General features: G+C 36.4%; 5 protein-coding genes across 5 annotated transcripts in view; 3 read left to right on the forward strand and 2 right to left on the reverse strand.

The window, feature by feature from the left end:
* Positions 1–2,815, forward strand: part of LOC140754136 (ankyrin repeat domain-containing protein 55-like) — a 109,813-nt gene extending 106,998 nt beyond the window's left edge. The window contains exon 4 of the mRNA XM_073089062.1: positions 1,828–2,815. Coding sequence (XP_072945163.1) covers positions 1,828–2,025 — 198 coding nt within the window. The 3' untranslated portion in view covers positions 2,026–2,815. The remainder of the gene's footprint in view (positions 1–1,827) is intronic.
* Positions 2,816–2,981: 166 nt separating this feature from the next.
* Positions 2,982–7,716, forward strand: dgo (ankyrin repeat domain containing protein 6 diego). Its single transcript, XM_073088982.1, has 3 exons — positions 2,982–3,008; positions 3,260–3,454; positions 3,727–7,716. The coding sequence occupies exons 1-3, from the start codon at positions 2,982–2,984 to the stop codon at positions 6,436–6,438; spliced, it is 2,934 nt and encodes a 977-aa protein (XP_072945083.1). The 3' UTR covers positions 6,439–7,716.
* Positions 7,717–7,948: 232 nt separating this feature from the next.
* LOC140754135 (CDK5RAP1-like protein) lies at positions 7,949–12,097 on the reverse strand. The gene is made up of 7 exons (XM_073089061.1): positions 11,434–12,097; positions 10,920–11,070; positions 10,317–10,531; positions 9,894–10,024; positions 9,371–9,527; positions 8,796–8,923; positions 7,949–8,364 (listed from the first exon to the last, which is right to left on the reverse strand). Exons 1-7 carry the CDS (start codon positions 11,969–11,971, stop codon positions 7,996–7,998), a joined length of 1,689 nt encoding a protein of 562 aa, XP_072945162.1. The 5' UTR covers positions 11,972–12,097; the 3' UTR covers positions 7,949–7,995.
* A 694-nt stretch (positions 12,098–12,791) lies between these two features.
* Positions 12,792–14,988, forward strand: LOC140753775 (uncharacterized). Its single transcript, XM_073088553.1, has 4 exons — positions 12,792–12,928; positions 13,077–13,259; positions 13,641–13,896; positions 14,286–14,988. The coding sequence occupies exons 1-4, from the start codon at positions 12,901–12,903 to the stop codon at positions 14,449–14,451; spliced, it is 633 nt and encodes a 210-aa protein (XP_072944654.1). The 5' UTR covers positions 12,792–12,900; the 3' UTR covers positions 14,452–14,988.
* Positions 14,989–15,557: 569 nt separating this feature from the next.
* RpS26 (ribosomal protein S26) lies at positions 15,558–17,342 on the reverse strand. The gene is made up of 3 exons (XM_073088554.1): positions 17,187–17,342; positions 16,804–16,981; positions 15,558–15,755 (listed from the first exon to the last, which is right to left on the reverse strand). Exons 1-3 carry the CDS (start codon positions 17,280–17,282, stop codon positions 15,586–15,588), a joined length of 444 nt encoding a protein of 147 aa, XP_072944655.1. The 5' UTR covers positions 17,283–17,342; the 3' UTR covers positions 15,558–15,585.
* Positions 17,343–17,504: the final 162 nt, after the last annotated feature.

The following is a 17,504-nucleotide window of genomic DNA, read 5'->3' on the forward strand; positions in this document are numbered from 1 at the left end:
CCCTAACTTACCATAGCATTTTGAACTTTAACATAAAACATTGAGGTATTCAGCTGCTCTATATGCACCGCCATATTGTTTTTGTCCAACGTAAGAACACAACGTTCTTTCTGCGTACAGCCGTATAGAAATGACATTTCGTAACGTCCGGTGGCGATAATTGCGTGCCGACGCGTACAACAAGCTATATTTCAACGCTTTAATTTTGCTAATAAAAGTGCTCGCAATTTCTTAGAATTTCTCATACAAACTCCATAATCGGAACTAGTTATTAATAACATACCGTTCCAGCATTATGGCTTAAAAAGTTACTTCTTTCAAACAACTTTAGATAGGGACACTATCGAAATTAGACGTACATTCCATAACTATTGCACAAGGAAATTACATAATGAATATTAATTACTTCGTAACATACTTACTTGCAGTAAATATATTTGAGCTATGTAGCCGACTAATAACAGGCAAGTAGAGTAGGTACTGATAAATTTATAAATTTTTAATCAAAAATAATTATAGTTCAAAAAACTAATCGGTGCTCCATTTATCAGGTTCGAAAAGCACCCCACACTTTTTTCACAATTATACTATTTACTGTTTCTTAATTGATTCTTAGATTGAAAATTATTTTCTACTTTTTAGTTGATTTTATCATAAAAGCGTGTTTTTTAGTTTTTTGAACTATAATTATTTATTAATTTTAAGTATTTGTTGTTATAGCCACCACCATTATGCATCGTTTGTAAAAAAAAATCAAGTGTCTATCTATTACGATTTAAGAGATAAAGCCCAATGACACACGAACAGACCGCAGAGGGTTTCGTTTTAACCTTTGAATACGGAATCCTAAAAATCATTCTACAAGAGGGCATTATACATATATTTCAGAATATTTGAGTTATAGGGAAATAACATTGTTATTTTCTAAACTAAAAATCACGCTATAACAGTTACGCCTATTGAAACTAAAAAGCAATAATTATTTGCAATCTAAACTTCAGATGAACTTTACTGAAGGTGCTTGAAAAATCTCGTCTCGAAAATCGTTAATCCTGAGGATGTTGATAAGGACAATGGTACAAAATTATTAAAATCGTGTATTGTCATCCGTTTTTGATAATTCTTCAAAATTTTGAATTAAACTGAACGTTCAAAGTGGATAGAAATCGGGCTCAAAGATTCCGTTACTGTTACGTAAATACGTACATACATGCATACAAACGTACAACCCAAGCTAATAAAAGCGTGTTAATGAATACTATTTTATTTGATTTGCATTTATTGTGGCATATAAAGATAAATAAAAACATATCTATTTATATGTAAAATTGAGTGAGTTTTATCTTTGGTTTATAAATTCCAAAGTCTCCTTAAAAGTACCGGTGATATACAAAGAATTTTCTTAGACGACTGGGATACCGACGTCCTCGATAACATAATTCACTATCATCGCTATAAAATATTCTTAGCGTAAGTGGGGTAAATCTTTTAATAGGTAAATTAATTCAGATAGGCCATAAAACGTTATTATCGTGATTACAGATAAACGTGATTACAGATAGTGCTTAGGCTATTTTCGTTTTAAAGTGTCACGATTAATCTTAGAATCCCACCATTCATGTCGATAAAGAATTCAGGTTTTGTAATGCAAACGCAGTTGGTACATGCTCTAAGATGCAAAGTATATTTTTACACTCGTACACTCGAAGAATTTGTAAACTCGTATGGCAAACCATAAAAAGCAATCGAAACAAATTGTTTTTCTTAGGAAGTACAGACCAGTTCAGAATTCGACTACCGTTACATAAATTGCTCTTTTGTCCACAGAATGGCTGCAGTGCCCTCCAAAGGGCCGCGGCGGACGGCCACGTGGAGGTGGTGCGGCTGCTGCTCGAACTCGGCGCGGACCCCAACAAACAGGATCATGTGGTCAGTTTTATAATTAAAACACGCTCTACACAACCCCACACTGTTAGTCCTTCGAGGTATACACACTTATTTACAGACAATAAGAAATACATCTAAATTTATTATTATATGATTGATGACTACATAAACTCCGTGACCAAAAACATAAATGTAAATTCAATGCGTCTAGCCTCTAGCCAATTGAATTAGGATCTCTCTGTGTATACTGGTACGGCATCAGCTGCGTCAAGTGAGTCCTCCTTATTTATTCTCCTTATTTATTACTTCTTAGCTTACAGGTTTAGCTAACGGAAAACTTCATCAATAAACAAGGTTATCACATAGAATGCATTAGAATTATTAGCATTGCAACGGTACTTATACTGGTATCACATCAGTTAAATAGATCATAATAATACCTATAGATGCTATTGCTTCTATTGAGTTAAAACCTTGACGATGGCAACCCTAATTATGAAGCAGAAAAAAATTAGGACGAAACAGTATTGCGCATACCCACAGAGTAATGATACTTCTATCTCATTAATGTCAAGTCATTATAACATTTATAACATACGAGATTCCACTAATCCGCTAAATACAACCTGTCTTACGTTATCTGACCTAAGTACCTACATACCACATATCAGTTATAATCATCACTAACTGCCTCTTACACATATCTTGATATATATGTACTGTTAAAATAGAATACCGTACTTGCAGTACATTCCAGCATTACAGTACATAACAACTGTGTAGAAATTATTAAATGTAACGCATACGTATAATTTATAGTAAGTATTCAATAATGCCCCATGGTTACCCCCACAAATCAAAGGTGTTGTGTCGTGTAATCGATAATTTATTTCCCTATGTGGGCATTGATTTCCTCCCAAAATGAGAAGGCTTAGATTCCATCACGTCATTTTCGTCCCACTGCTGGGCACGGTTCTCCTCTCATAATGATAAGGATTAGGCCATAGTCCACCGCGCTGGCGAAATGCGTATTGGTAGACTTCACATAAATTTGAGATGTTTTTTATAAATCTCTCAGGTATGCAGGTTTCCTCATGGTGTTTCCTTCACCTGTTAAGCAAGTGATAATTAATTTTTAATACTTACTTACTGTCTATCAATCACTTAACTTGGATAAATACAAGGCGACTGTACGCATATCATGCATCATTTTTAAACTGTACCATTGTACTAATATTATATTCATGAATGTACCATCAACCTCTCATAAACAAATATGAAAAAAAACACCGTTTAATTTCGGTCTGCAAAGGTATTCAACCCTAAAAACCTGTAAATACAATAGGTTAATATTGTAAATTGTGTCTTCTAGCATGGCAACACAGCCGCCCACGAGGCAGCGTGGAAGGGCTACTCGCGGTGCGTGGCGCTGCTGGCGCGCGGCGGGGACCTGCGCATCCGCAACGCGGGCGGGTTCGCGCCGCTGCACCTCGCCTGCCAGAACGGACACAACCAGTCCGCTAGGGAAATACTGCTCGCTGGGGCTACACCTGACTTGCAGAACAATGTAAGTATGCTAGAATTTTACCTTACTTTTCTCCTCATTGAAAAGAGAACGAAAAGGGTTCGTCACTTTTTTAAACCAGAAAAATATCAAAAGTCAGTAAAAGTCGATGACGCTCTTCAGCCTTAAAACAAGATTTACATATGTATGTATATACTTCACACTTCACTGTAGAAGAAAAACATTGAGTAGAGCAGAATGATTAAAGCAGATTAACAATTGAAGCTTATTTTGATGTGAATTTTAGATTACAGAACTCCTCTTTCTTATTTCAGTATGGGGACACATCGCTTCACACCGCAGCGCGATATGGTCACGCTGGAGTCACACGAATCCTCATATCAGCCCAGTGTCGTGTCTCCGAACAGAACAAGAACGGCGATACGGCACTGCACATAGCAGCCGCTATGGGTCGACGAAAACTAACACGAATACTACTTGAAGCAGGTTGCGATAAATCACTACGAAATCACCAAGGAGAGACAGCCAGAGATATCGCTGCGAGGAAGGGACTAGAAGAAATCATCGCAATATTAAACACTCCAGTCGCAAAACAACCGAAGAAGAAAGAAAAAAGAGACAAGAGCAAAGAGAGAACGATCGATGAGCCAGACGACGCGAAAAAGAAAGGCAAAGATAAGAAAAAGAAAAATGTTCACTTCGAAGTCGTTCCTCCAGTGCAATGGTCTCCGTATGGTTGCCATTATTATCCAGACCCGAAATACTTCCCCAAACCTAAGTTAAGCTCGCTACCCACCGAACCCTTAAAGAAAGGCGAGCAGTACTACTTAGATTTGGCTGGAAACATAAAGAAGGGTCCAATAGGCGCTGGTTACACTTGCTATTGCGCACCGTTCTTTAGGCACATGGAAGATAAACTGACTGAGGATAAGAAAGATTTGAAACGCCACATAGACAAAGCTCACGAGAAATTAGACCAAAAAGTTACCGATTTGGAAATGAAAACCCAAGGACAAATATCAGAACTAACCAGGTATGTTGCTGCTGAAAGAGCTCTTTGTAAAGAAAGACATAAACATTTGGAACAGTGGTTAACACGAGGCATGATGTTTAGAGCATCTGAGAGAGTGAGGAAACTCGACTTCAGTCCAAAAGGATCTTTAGACATACCACCCATAAAACGCACACGTAGCTTAGAACTTCTAGATGCACATGGTGAAGACTGGAATAATGTGAACAGAATAGTAAAGAACTTTAACGAAAACACTGAACAATTTGAGAGCAATGCCAAAGATCTGCAAGATAGCAAACAGACGTCTAGAAGCACAGAGGTTCTTGACAAATCCCCTCCAAGTCCCAGGCGAAAATATTTGCTCAAGAACTCAAAAAGCAGTGACCACTTGGACGCTGGACCGAGTAGATGCCCCAGGTCACCGCACATACCTTCTAGGAACATGAGCCCAGAACAAAGTAGGCAACAAAATGTAACAGCCGAAATCCACGTCAAATCTAATAAAATTTCCGTTTCGCAATCACCAGTGTCGACAGAAATTCATGGGTATACTGAAAGATACGCCAGTCCTAGTCGACAGTCCACCACTAAGTCACCAAGCAGTAGTAACAGGCAATCTGATTTCAAAGCAAGTGATTCAGAAGGTGATGTTATACATAGAAATCCGCAGGATAATGCTCCAACTTGTCCAGTTTGGAAGAGTCAAGTTCTGCAAAGAACTGCTGATGACATAAGAAAAAGGGTAATGTTGGAGAAAGAAATGTCTGAAGTTATGTCCAGAAATACTAAGTCCATGGATATATCTCAGGATGGCTATGTAAAACTCACGAAACAGGTAAACTTCTTACCAAGAGAAGAAAGCAATATTGAACGTGAACCAAGAAGATCTGTCCAAGAACTAGTAGCCCAAGTAGAAAATCAACAGCGGTGTACTTCTCCAGAAAGATTACCTGTGCCCAGAAAACATGTTCCTATAGAAACCCAAGAAATTCCTACATCTCCAGTTAAGATACAAACACAACCAGCTGCAGCGTTGAAGATGCCCCAGCAACCACAAAGACCAGCGCCAGTACTGAAAGAGAAACCACCGAAATCTAAACGATTCAGCTTACACAACCTCATACCTTTCCCAACGAGAAAAACATTTCAGAACCCACCAAAAGAAAACGGTAACAACTCTGAGAGCAGTGACGAAGAAGACAATCCTATCAGAAGCACTAACCAACCGGGGCCAATGAAAAATAACAATTTGTTGCAAACACTACCTCTACCCAACTACGAGACGATGTCAGCTAAATCTCAATCTCCTGCTCCGCAAGTACAATCCCAAATATCCTACCCTCATGACGCGAGAGTAATTCCCAAGGACGCGTACTTCCATGAAATACCCAACAGACAAATCCATCACCAGATGCCGTACCGAGACATGATAGAGGGCGGTCTTCCTGTACCACAATACAATACTTGCCAAGCTCAATACGACTACAACGAGTCCGGACTACCTCAAACCCAAGTCCAGCCTCGAAATCGTAACCCTTTATACCACCATCAGACTGGAGTATTCGATGCTATGATGCAGGACCACATCATGAGGGAAATGGAACGAATACCTCACTGCTATAGCGACCATCTGGACCAGAATACAGAGATCGAGATCGCGAACCAAAACGACCACTTTCGCGGTGGTTACTACGATAACCGTCCACCAATGTACCCACATTTTAGAGGAAACCCACATGGGGTGAGGAAACCTGCGCCAGACCATAGTTTGCTGCACAGTCGGCTTCAATCCCTAGCAATTAACACACATTTGACGGAGACGCAGAGCCAGACCGATCGAGAGTCTCATAACGATTCCGGTTATAGTACAAAAGTGTATGGCAGTTCTCAAGGACCGTCTCCCAGCTTATCCGGACATGTAGACTGTCCGGATAACCTTTCTGGACAAAGAGTTAACATTATGCCAAGCGGAAAAGAAATGGGAGGACAAATCGGTGCGTCGAGCTTAGTATAAGTGACATACATCTGAGAGCACGGCAGTGCCCCGAAGTCGAGCAAAACATATATTTTTTCTATGACGATAAATATATTGAAATATCTTAAAAATACTCAAACGGCTGCTATTTCATATATTTGTACAATTTTATATTGCTGGCTATGATCATATGAATTGGAGCTTTTAGTCTGAAAATGTATAAAACTGAAAAATACAGCTACACGCTGTCGTGTATTATAAACTGATTTGTTTGGGTTTTGGAGCGAAAACATATTATTTTTGTATCCACTTCTCACTTACACAAGTATTAAAGTAACGAAGAATGATATTCTAATAATACTCACTAAATTGTAAAAAATATTGTAAACACTTTTATACAATTCTAAGTCATATGCTAAACATGACATATTTGTACTAAGTTAGTTTTAATTCACTTTTAGTTAACAAGTACAAAAAGTTTTGGTTACGTCACAAGCACTGGCACTTTTTAATCATTTAAATGTAAAGTACAAATTAAAAAATATAATGTTGCCATGTATCACAAAATAAAAGTAATATATAATATGTAATAAGTATTTTTTCTAGTAAGGGTTGTTTGTTTATTGATATTATTTTTAATATATATTTTGTGTTATGTGTATTTTATAATTCAAGTCCAGTAAAGATGCTTTGTATTGAAATAATAACTTCACTATAAATTTATGATAAACATTATTGCAACCTAGTATTGTCCCACTGCAGGGCACAGATCTGCCGGACCTTTACGCAAAACTGTACTAGACAAGGTTTAACTCATATTAAAAGTGTCGTTCATCAGCTTAGTTAATGTCAGAACTCAGAACAACAGCCATATAATATCAAATACATACTAGAAATCAACTATTGTAATCAATAAAATGATATTATGAATTATTGTCTCAGTAATTTTGAAACGGTTTTATAAATCGTTCACCTATCTACATATTGTAAAATAAATAATATAATAAAAGTGTGCCTTTAAAAATGGGTAATTATAATTAAGAATTTCGAATTTTGATTATTCTTTCTCTTTCTTTGTTCATATTCTTGTCACAAACATGTCAATAAAGTTTGACATATCGTCTAGGGATGTGCCCTTTATACTTTTTGTACGATAAATGTATAAATGTATTTTACAAAACTACTCTTCTGTAAACTTAGCGTTAGTGTTTTGTGTTTATGTAAAATAACATATTTATTGTGTTTTATGTATTTTAAATATATTGTGTACTGATCGAGTCTAATTAAACGCACTTTTGAAGTGTCACATCACGGTTATTTTGTTATTATTTCTAATTACTTAATTCAACCATAATGTCTTAATCTTAACATATGTAAATGCTAATATTTCATATTTTAAATGGATTATTGTAAATTCACAGAGATATTTGCTCAGGCGTCCTGCCTGAGCAAATATCTCTGTGAATACACGCTGTTCGGGTTGGAAAATCTCGGCACTAAATTATAAGAGAACTTACCGACTTATCCTCCAAATATCTAAAAGACAAAATTTTAAAATAGATTTTATTTGTTCTTAAACAACACTAAACTTATTTATTACATACTCGCTGTCAACCTACGGTCTCCCCAACTGACTTCTCTATAGAACTCTCTAATACTCGTAACGTAGAGCGGCACCCCACTCAGTATCGAACTCTTCGCCCCTGTAATCCTCACAGCCACATAATCTCCCGGCTTCACTGAACCATCATGATCAAAAACCACCTTTATATACAACTCGTTTCTACCGTACGTTTGCCCGGTTTTGTGGAAAATGCCTTCAACTAACACGAGGTGGATGTTGCCTATCTCGGCATCGTGTAAAACCTGGCACTTTCGTCGGTACAGCTCCACCATGCGATTATGACGCTCCTTCTTTACGTGTTCGGGTACGTCGTCCTTGTATCGACGGTAAGCGGCGGTTTTCTGGAAAAAAATGAGGAAAAATTAAAATCATGTTATCAATGATGTTATTTATGTCATTCATCTCCACGCTGAATGTCCCTCGAGTCAATATAGATTTTGATGTTACACCGGCTATAGACTCACGCCGAGAACACCTGAGATGCGTGAATGTGATCACTTACTTGCTCGGTTGCTTACTCGGGCGAGAAAAGAAAATGGTATAGTATAGGTAGAGAGTGTAGATGCCTTCTTGGTTCTCGCGCAATTTATCGCCGAGATTTCGCGGCAAGACTTCTCGCGTGAGTCTGTAGCCGTCTTTATAAGGGCCATTCACATAGAGACATTCCTAAACAGTATTTAATAACCACCTAAAATAGATTTCTTTAGTTATCTGGTTCCAAGGAATTCAAAATTTCGATAAAAAAAATAATCGATAAAAAGTCAATTATTACCTCTCTCATACTATAAGGGAAAAGGAACGCAACATTGTAATTAACAATTTCCATCAGAGATAATGTTTCCTGGAACTCTTCCTCCGTTTCACCACAGAACCCACAGATCATATCTGTTGATAAGCCAACTAGAACAAAAAAAAAAACAAATTTTTATGACAGGAACAAAGGAACCTGCAATTCACCTGAAGATGAGTGGTCACTGCCTGACAAGATTAGAATCCTAACCTTAGTTATATAGCTAGATTAAGTTAGGACGCCTCATTAGAGTCTCTTCCTCACCATATCCTTCAAACCAATCACACTAGCACTTAATACTGCTGTTATTAAGCAGAAACAAATATTGGAGTAGCAGACAAACATGTAATCCACCTGACAAGATTACTTTCTTACCTGAGGTCGACCACAGATGCGCCGCTATCCCTGAGGACTAACCTGGAATGGCTCGGAAAAGTATATATACTTTAAGGGACATTAGACACAAATAGGTGTGGCGAAGGTGCCGCCCGAGTCGAACCACTGAGAATTCTACCACCTTAAAACCTCTAATTACATTAGCTAATATTTGTTCCTACCTCCCGGTATGGTGGCCTTAACCCGGTCGACCAGCTGCAGATAAGCTTCGCGCGTGTGTCCGCGGCGCATGCGCTCCAGCACGGCGCTGCTGCCCGACTGCGCGGGCAGGTGCAGCGACTTGCAGATGTTGGACCGCTCCGAGATTAATTGAATCACCTGCGTTATGCAGGACATCAGAATAAATGTAAACAGAAAAAAAATAAAGTACAATTTCTTTACGCACGTTCCACTTGGGGAGTGGTGAATACGTGAGGAGAGTGCTACGAAAGTTTCGTTTGGGCGAGCCGAACGGAAGTTGAGAGGGAGTTAAATTAGTGAAGATAGAAAGAGAAAGAGTTACGTTTCGTATATTTAAATATTTATAGAAAATTATTACATGTATATAATATCCATATATATCATAACGAAAAATATTACTTTCCTAAAAGAATGAGCAAGCATTAGATTCTTAATGTTAATAAAATAAAATAAATAGGAACATGTTTAAAATTTTTGATTCACAACTATTTGAAATCAACTAACCTCATCAGGAAAATCTTTAGGATGTGCAGCTGTGAACCTAATCCTCATTTCAGGATCAACTAACGAAACTTTATCCAACAAATCAGCAAATCTCAAACCACCCTTTTTACTTTTGTATACTGTTTTAAAACCTGATAAAAAACAAAATTTATTTAAATACATAGTTACGACTGCAATTCTTTTATGCTATAACAATATTTTTACAGGATATAGGTCTCTCATAGATCCCACCACAACTGAGGGAAATAAACTCCACCAACTATATGCTCTAATGGGATAAAATGATAAAATACCAATCATAAAAAAGCCACTACCTTTGCAATTCTATCTTCATCACGCATCAATGATGAGCAAATTTCCACTTCTATATATGATAACAACTAAGTTAAAAACATGTATAAAGTTCTAATAACACAAACTCACCTTTAGCCATTTGTGTGTCGAACCTATCAGTCTTTTGCGACACATCCCTGTAACTGTTAACATTCTGCCCCAACAGTGTGACTTCCTTCACCCCCTGGTCTGCTAGGTGCCTCACCTCCTCCACTATGGAGTCTATTGGCCGGGAGCGCTCCCGCCCGCGCGTGAATGGCACTATGCAGTATGTGCACATGTTGTCACAACCACGCATTATTGAGCTGCAAATTATTTGTTGCAGCTCAAAATTGGCTTTAAACTTGCTCATGTATTGATTGGCATTGGAATCTTAGATTAGTAAACTACTTAACAATTGGTTTTAATCCATGTCATGCATCTAATTCTTTATAATAGATTGGCTGCAACTTTTTATGATGCACTTCTGGGCATATCCTCACACTGGGCATATACCCCTGGGTATGTCCCCACAATTAGAGCAGGTCAGCACAATATTCTTCCATGTTGTTCCAGTACAAAATATAATGTATACAAATGTATGGATTAGTAAATGGCCTATAAGATCAACAAGATTTAACAACTGCCATCTAATGAGAACAACCAGTACTGATAGTTCACAGACCAAAGAAAACTTCAGAAACTAATACTTACATAAACGCTGATATACTATCTTGGTTTAATCTAACAGGCACAACATCTGCATAGGTCTCATCCAGTGATAACAAAACATTAACAGCAGTCTGTCCATTGTCAGTGAAAGCTAGTAGCCGAGGCAAGTCTCTGTAGCTGTCTGGACCAGCAACTGAAATAAAGATAAATTAAAACATACAAAATTATTTAAATTACATTTAAAGATTGAGAATTAAAAGATCCACATGGTGAAGATGAAATTGTATGGAAAAACATAATTATAACATGGTTCAACATGCAAATAACAACGACTCTTACAAAAGGGCTATATTATATCTAGTAATCTAGTGCTAAATATTTAAGCTCCCTTTTAATTTCAAATTTTAAGTTATTAAACTATGAAAGAAAATACATAGCATGTTGCATGTATTATGTCATAGGAGCATTGGGTTAATAACAACCGAACATTATGAATACAAAATAATGGCTATCAAAGAAACATTTACAGATATACATAAATACAACAGTAACATACCTACATCAACAGCTTTTTCTTTTTCAATAAGTTTCTCCTTCAGCCTTTCAGCCATACAGCCCAGAAGCCCTATTTTAACCGGCCTATTTCGGTTCTTAGATAGCGCCCGCCGTCGCTTGAACCCTCTCAAATGGTCTAACCTGTGCCATATCTTGGTCTCAGCGCCCTCCCTGATCGCACACGTCATTACTAGGAAGATATCCGCCTCCTCTTCAACTTCTGTCTTCTCAAAGCCCTCCTTCTTCAGAATAGACCATACTATATCTGTGTCGTTTAGATTCATCTGACATCCGTATACATCGAAGTAAACTTTCCGTTTTACTGTGCTAAGTGTCTCCGTCGATAAATAAGGTATGTGTGGAGGATGTGTTTCTACCTCAGTAAGGCTAGATGACGCTACAATGAATTCCTTCAAACCTGGACCTTCTTTAATTTTAGTTCTAACTGCATTACGACTCGCGTCAGAAATACACCGACATTTATAAGTCGAGCTTCTAATGAATCGTAGGAAACGCTTTGAGCGTTGCAAGAACAACATTTTGATTGCTAATTTCACTATTTATTACTTATTTATGTGATTTTAAACATGATTTTTACAAAAAATAACCTACAATTTAAACGTCAACAGTTCAGCTGATTCTTTTACTTCTGACATTTGACATAAGTGACATAACAGTTAACGGAGTTGACTATAATTGGCTACTTGACACTTTTTGGGAAACTGTTTTAATGAATTCATATACGTATTATATATGCCTTTCATTGATCATTTTTTCGAAAAAGGGCTATTTATTAATAAAAAACATATTTTTATTACGGTAAACGGAACGTTACGCCAAAACAGGCGGTCAAGTGTCATTTCGTAGCGTGACGTCAACACATTGAAAATATAGAAATAAACTTCGACGTTACACATACTTCAGGTTTCGATGTGATCGACAGGTTTCGATGTAGTGACGTCACATGACATTTGAGGCAGCACTGTCGCCGTTTTGGGATTTAAAATCCACAGATAAAAAATCGAAAATTTCTTTTTAAAAATTAAAATACTTAGAACATATTAAAAAATAAACGAAATACTGCATAATTTATGTTTACTTATAAGCTATCATATCCAACATATTTCATATTTTATTGTTATAACTGTCAAGTACCCAATTAATTTACTAACTCTAGATTAAAATAAATATTCTGATTTATAGGTTTATTAAATAATAATTAATATAATAACTCAATAAGTTACTTTTTAATCTATAATATAAAATGGTATGTACTCTAAATAACCTTGATAATACTCTATGGTAAAAGTTTCTATAATACCATGGTACTCCATGGTATTTTAACTTTATTTTAAAATGGTAACACTAGGAAATCAAAATGGCGGATTGATTTTGATGGATTGTGCGGAACAAAGCTTATTTTATTATTATAATAAGTTACTCAACGAATTTAGAAAAAATCAACATAATGAGTGATCGCTACAGAGATTACAAAGGTATTCGAATGGCTAAAACTCATGTGTGTCTAACCAAAATGACTGCGAGGGCATAAAGACAGTAATATTGTCATTTTTGTCAGTCACTTGGTGTATTATTGAGATGTAAACGTTTTATTTATCTTTGCCAGTGTTTTCGCATTGGCAGGGTCGTCTCGATCGACGCGTGATGATTCTAGGGCGTTCAGGGAGCGCACGGAGCGGCGGAGACACGAGCGTACCCGCTCGAGGTCGAGGTCTCGGTCTCCTGCGAGGAGCTCGTCGCCTGGCAAGTCTTCCAAACCGTTCCAGAAGTCGCCACGGAGAGATAAAGAGGCTAAGTACTATGATGGTAAGTGGTGCTAGCAAGAGTCATTAACGAATTGTGAGAAATTCTGTAAGTTAAGCAAAGGTCAATTTGTGTATAGAAGACAACTACTGAAATGTGAAAAGTATAATTTTCTTTATCAGTTTATCCTGATACATGTTACATGTAAGCAGAATCCACAGAACCATTGTGCTCCTGTGGTGAAATGGTCAGAAGATTAAATATTTCTTTAAATAACATTTCACCTGGACTATGAAACAGAAAAATCATTTTATTATATTATCATTGTCATTAAGCTTGGCATTAGCAAATGATATCATTTGCTGTTAAACCAAAAATAGTATTAAAATATTGCACTTGCAGTAATAAGTGTAATTTGTATATATTTTTATTTATCTGTTTCAGAGCGGAGAAGGTCATCAGATAATTGGGAGGAGTCAGAGGAGGAAGTACCAGCACCGCCCCCTCCCCCTCGTATTACGAAAATCTCCATTGGTTTTCAAAAACCCAAAGCTCCCATCAAGATGACTCTGGGTGGATCTTCAAAAGCACCAATGCCTGCTGCACCCACTGTAGCATCTGTGTTCAATGCTGATGATGATGACGATGAGCCTGAGGAGATGCCAGCCGAGGCTAGAATGAGGATGAGAAATATTGGGAGGTGAGATGTCACCAAAAATAGTCAGTCACTATGCTATTCTGATATGAACATGAGGAAATCTCATTCAGGCATATAACTTGAATGATAAATTCATGTTACTGATCCTGTATATCACCCTTGTGTGTCCATGGCCTCTATATTTAGAAAGGATTTTATAATATCTAAGTATTATAAGAGTTAACCCTTTAAGGAATAATTAAGGTAGCGACACTGCATTTCATGTAATATTTTCTATCAAAATTCGAATATTTTACATTATAGATTGCCACTTAATGTATAAATAATACAATAAGTATACATATTATATATAGATAGATGTTATACAGCATTAGAAACGAGAAAAACTATACAGATATTAAAATTATTAACAAAACCTTTATAATTTTCAGGGAAACTCCAACATCAGCAGGTCCCAACTCATTTGGAAAAACTAAACAAGGCTTTTGTGATGCTAAAAAGGTGTTCGAAAAGAATTTAAAACAAGCCCTCGACACAGTGGACAAACCAACAATGGCAAAACTTCCACAAACTATATACAGAATTAAGGGGCCCTGATATTAAAGTTACCTATCCTAAATTTGTTTTACAGTAGCTTATTTGTATTCAGGTGTACATTTTAGAAAAAAGCAATTGGTTGTTAAAACTTTGAGGAAGAACACAATAGACACATTTTATGTAAATTGGGTATTATTGTTACATGAGATAAAAGTTAGCAGAAGTTTATTCGCAACTGCAGATTTGGTTCTTTACGTCTTAGAATGTTTACTTTGTTAATAAGAAATGTGTATAATGCTCATCATGGCAATGTTGTTTACTCACACCTGATTAATTTGAATCAGTAGTCTTAGGTTTTATTTGACTTCATTTAATGATAGTTATAAACAAGTACTATTATAATAGATGTTTTTAAAATGGTGTCAGAATTCAATTTTAATCTTTAAAAATAAATAGTTACTACTACTGTAATTTCCCATTAAAACTCAATACATATTGCAATATTATGATGTTATCCACAAAAAATATGTGGATAGTCATTGTAAATTAAACAAATGGTATTTAGTGATATAATTGTAAAATATAGGATTTAATTCATACTGTCTTTTCTTTCTAGTTCTTATTTCTCATTTTTTGTGTAACATGTTCACATTATAAACAACAAAAGTTCTCAAAGGCACATGCCTTTACAATTGACACTTGACCAGCACAGTGAATTGTATACGAATTTCTTTTCACTGAGAAGTGACCCATGCCCAACTCAATGACTAAAATAGACTAGGCATGTTGTTGTGCTGTAAAGTTGAAGCATTTCATAGCAGGACTGAAATATCAGGAAAGCTTGTACCTTTTTTTTTAAATATTAGTATGATGATAAAACCTAGCAATGTTCTATAAACCAAATTATAATTACACAAATAAAAATACATTTTTTCTGCTATGGGTTTTTATAGAACACCTATGAGTTTCATTCTCATTTCAAAAATTCTCAATCCCAAATAATTTATTACTTTTTGAGGACAATAGTAGTTATAACTTGTTATCAACAATATTATTGTAACATATTTCTATATTATTATTAAAATTCATTTGTCTCTTATCTGATAACACGGTGTCTATGGACATAGGCTGAGAAACAAACTAGGGTAAATGAGTAATAAGACATCTTTGGTTTTTTACATTAGTTTATTACATTCACTTCCTCTGTTGGTTCTGCGGGCCTCGCTGCATGTCCCGAGGGAAGGTGCTCTTGGGAGGAGTACGAATGCGGCGGTCCTTCTTGGACCTGTTGCGCACCACCTTACTGTGGATAGCGCATGACACGCAGTAGTGGAGCTTAGCATACAACTTGGGCAGCTGGAATGCTGTAAACAAAGAAAAATTATTTAGACAAATATTGATAAATTAGGGTGCTTAAGTCTTGTGCAATGATAGCACATTATTGTTTGGTTTCCTCAATAGAAAGGTATTATGCATTTATGGAATTATCATTTATTACAATGGTGATTCTCAGGTCAGCTCAGTCAGGTATAATGGGAACTCATTTTTGATCATGATCTGTATGATCTTATAAGACATACTAAGCCTACCAATGCATCACATCATGCTCACCTACAAAACACAAGTCATCAACCCATTATTGTCCCACTGCTGGGCACGGGTCTACTCTCAAATGAGGAGAATTAGGCCATAGTCTACAGCGCTGGCCAAGTGCATATTGGTAGACTGCACATACTTTTGATATTTTTTTTTATAAATGTCTTAGGTATGCAGGTTTCCTCACGATGTTTTCCTTCACCATTTAAGCAAGTGATAATCAATTTCAAATATGCACATAACTTAGAAAAATCAGAGGTGCGTGCCTGGGAATTGAACCTCGGACCCCTCATTCGAGGCCGAATTTTTTAACCATTAGGCAATCACTACTTTTTGTCTTATCACATAACACAAATAGGTTGATAATGACAAGGATTTCTTTGATATTGAAGTACCACATTAAATCCACCTATTGGTTTATGATTTCCACCACTCAGATTTCTATAATCAACTATGTGTATGTGATAAAAGGTTGTTAGCAACTGCATCAAATTTAAGATACATACTATCTTTCTCTTATTAGTCTCAACTTTTGAAACCCTATAGAAACTACAGATACAATATAAAATTTATCAATAAAATATGTAAGAAATCACACTTTCACATGAAATTCTATGTCCTTGGTGGCCAATTTCCTCATGTCTAAGGGTTGTAGCCAATAAGTGAAAGTATAAAATATTCCAAGTCTAGGTGCACCATATACTGTATACTTTAGCTACAGTCTCAAAAAGGTTAGATTTCATATCCTGCTACCACATATCTAAAATAACTTACATGACTATAAGTTTGTTTTGTCTTAGTTACCAAGTTACTTACAAGTATAGACGGAGGCTTCGTTAATATCCCTGACGGCGGCGGCTTCGACTATGTTCCTAATAACAAACTTTTTGATGGCTTTGTCCTTAGGCACGCATCGCGCGCAATTTGTGCACCTTACAGCCTTAACGTGGCCACGGCCGTGCTTCGCGCGTCCTCCATTACGGCGTTTGCGAGTCTGAAAACAAAAAGTGCATCCTGAATTCCACAGGCCACATGTCTGCTGACTTGACAACCACGCGTGCCTCTTCCATTACAAAAACACATATCCGAAACAGTTTAATGAAAACTTCATATATCAAGCACTTCCTGCATCATTACGCTACATTTTAAACACTTTCTAATTTTATAAACTATTATTTTGAGTCAGAAAAGTTACGCACCATTTTCCTAACCTCCTTTTCGGTAAACGAACAACGACGGAAAAGAATTGACGAGCATAGACAACCACTATTGAACGAAGAACGATTTCCGTTCATTCATAAACAAATTGTCTGTGGTAGTGTTCAACGTTCGAAAACCGTTTGTATCGAATGATATGGAAATATTTTTTAATAAAATAAAAAATGATATACAGTTCTGCGGTGTTTATTCGTTTTAGATGAATGACTACACAAAAATATATTAAATTAGCCAATAAATTTAAGAAATAAGAAAATGTTGAAATTAAAAAAAAATAAAGACTCTATGGTTGGAACTTT

This window comes from Epargyreus clarus, unplaced genomic scaffold, assembly GCF_041222505.1.
Source record: "Epargyreus clarus isolate Ecla_fem2 unplaced genomic scaffold, WU_Ecla_fem_2.2 ptg000027l, whole genome shotgun sequence".
NCBI lineage: Eukaryota > Metazoa > Arthropoda > Insecta > Lepidoptera > Hesperiidae > Epargyreus > Epargyreus clarus.

Excerpts from the sequence above, each read along its gene's own strand:
- LOC140754135 (XM_073089061.1), bottom strand. The coding sequence starts at position 11,971 with ATGTTGTTCTTGCAACGCTCAAAGCGTTTCCTACGATTCATTAGAAGC. Across the intron at positions 9,528-9,893 it reads CTAAAGATTTTCCTGATGAG|GTGATTCAATTAATCTCGGA; the intron begins GTTAGTTGATTT and ends TGCATAACGCAG. Across the intron at positions 8,924-9,370 it reads TAAGGCCACCATACCGGGAG|TTGGCTTATCAACAGATATG; the intron begins GTAGGAACAAAT and ends TTTTTGTTCTAG.
- LOC140753775 (XM_073088553.1), top strand. The coding sequence starts at position 12,901 with ATGAGTGATCGCTACAGAGATTACAAAG. Across the intron at positions 13,260-13,640 it reads AGAGGCTAAGTACTATGATG|AGCGGAGAAGGTCATCAGAT; the intron begins GTAAGTGGTGCT and ends TATCTGTTTCAG. Across the intron at positions 13,897-14,285 it reads AGGATGAGAAATATTGGGAG|GGAAACTCCAACATCAGCAG; the intron begins GTGAGATGTCAC and ends TATAATTTTCAG.
- RpS26 (XM_073088554.1), bottom strand. The coding sequence starts at position 17,282 with ATGAACGGAAATCGTTCTTCGTTCAATAGTGGTTGTCTATGCTCGTCA. Across the intron at positions 16,982-17,186 it reads AAAAGGAGGTTAGGAAAATG|ACTCGCAAACGCCGTAATGG; the intron begins GTGCGTAACTTT and ends TTTTGTTTTCAG. Across the intron at positions 15,756-16,803 it reads CGAAGCCTCCGTCTATACTT|CATTCCAGCTGCCCAAGTTG; the intron begins GTAAGTAACTTG and ends CTTTGTTTACAG.
- dgo (XM_073088982.1), top strand. The coding sequence starts at position 2,982 with ATGGTGTTTCCTTCACCTGTTAAGCAA. Across the intron at positions 3,009-3,259 it reads TTCCTTCACCTGTTAAGCAA|CATGGCAACACAGCCGCCCA; the intron begins GTGATAATTAAT and ends TGTGTCTTCTAG. Across the intron at positions 3,455-3,726 it reads CACCTGACTTGCAGAACAAT|TATGGGGACACATCGCTTCA; the intron begins GTAAGTATGCTA and ends TTCTTATTTCAG.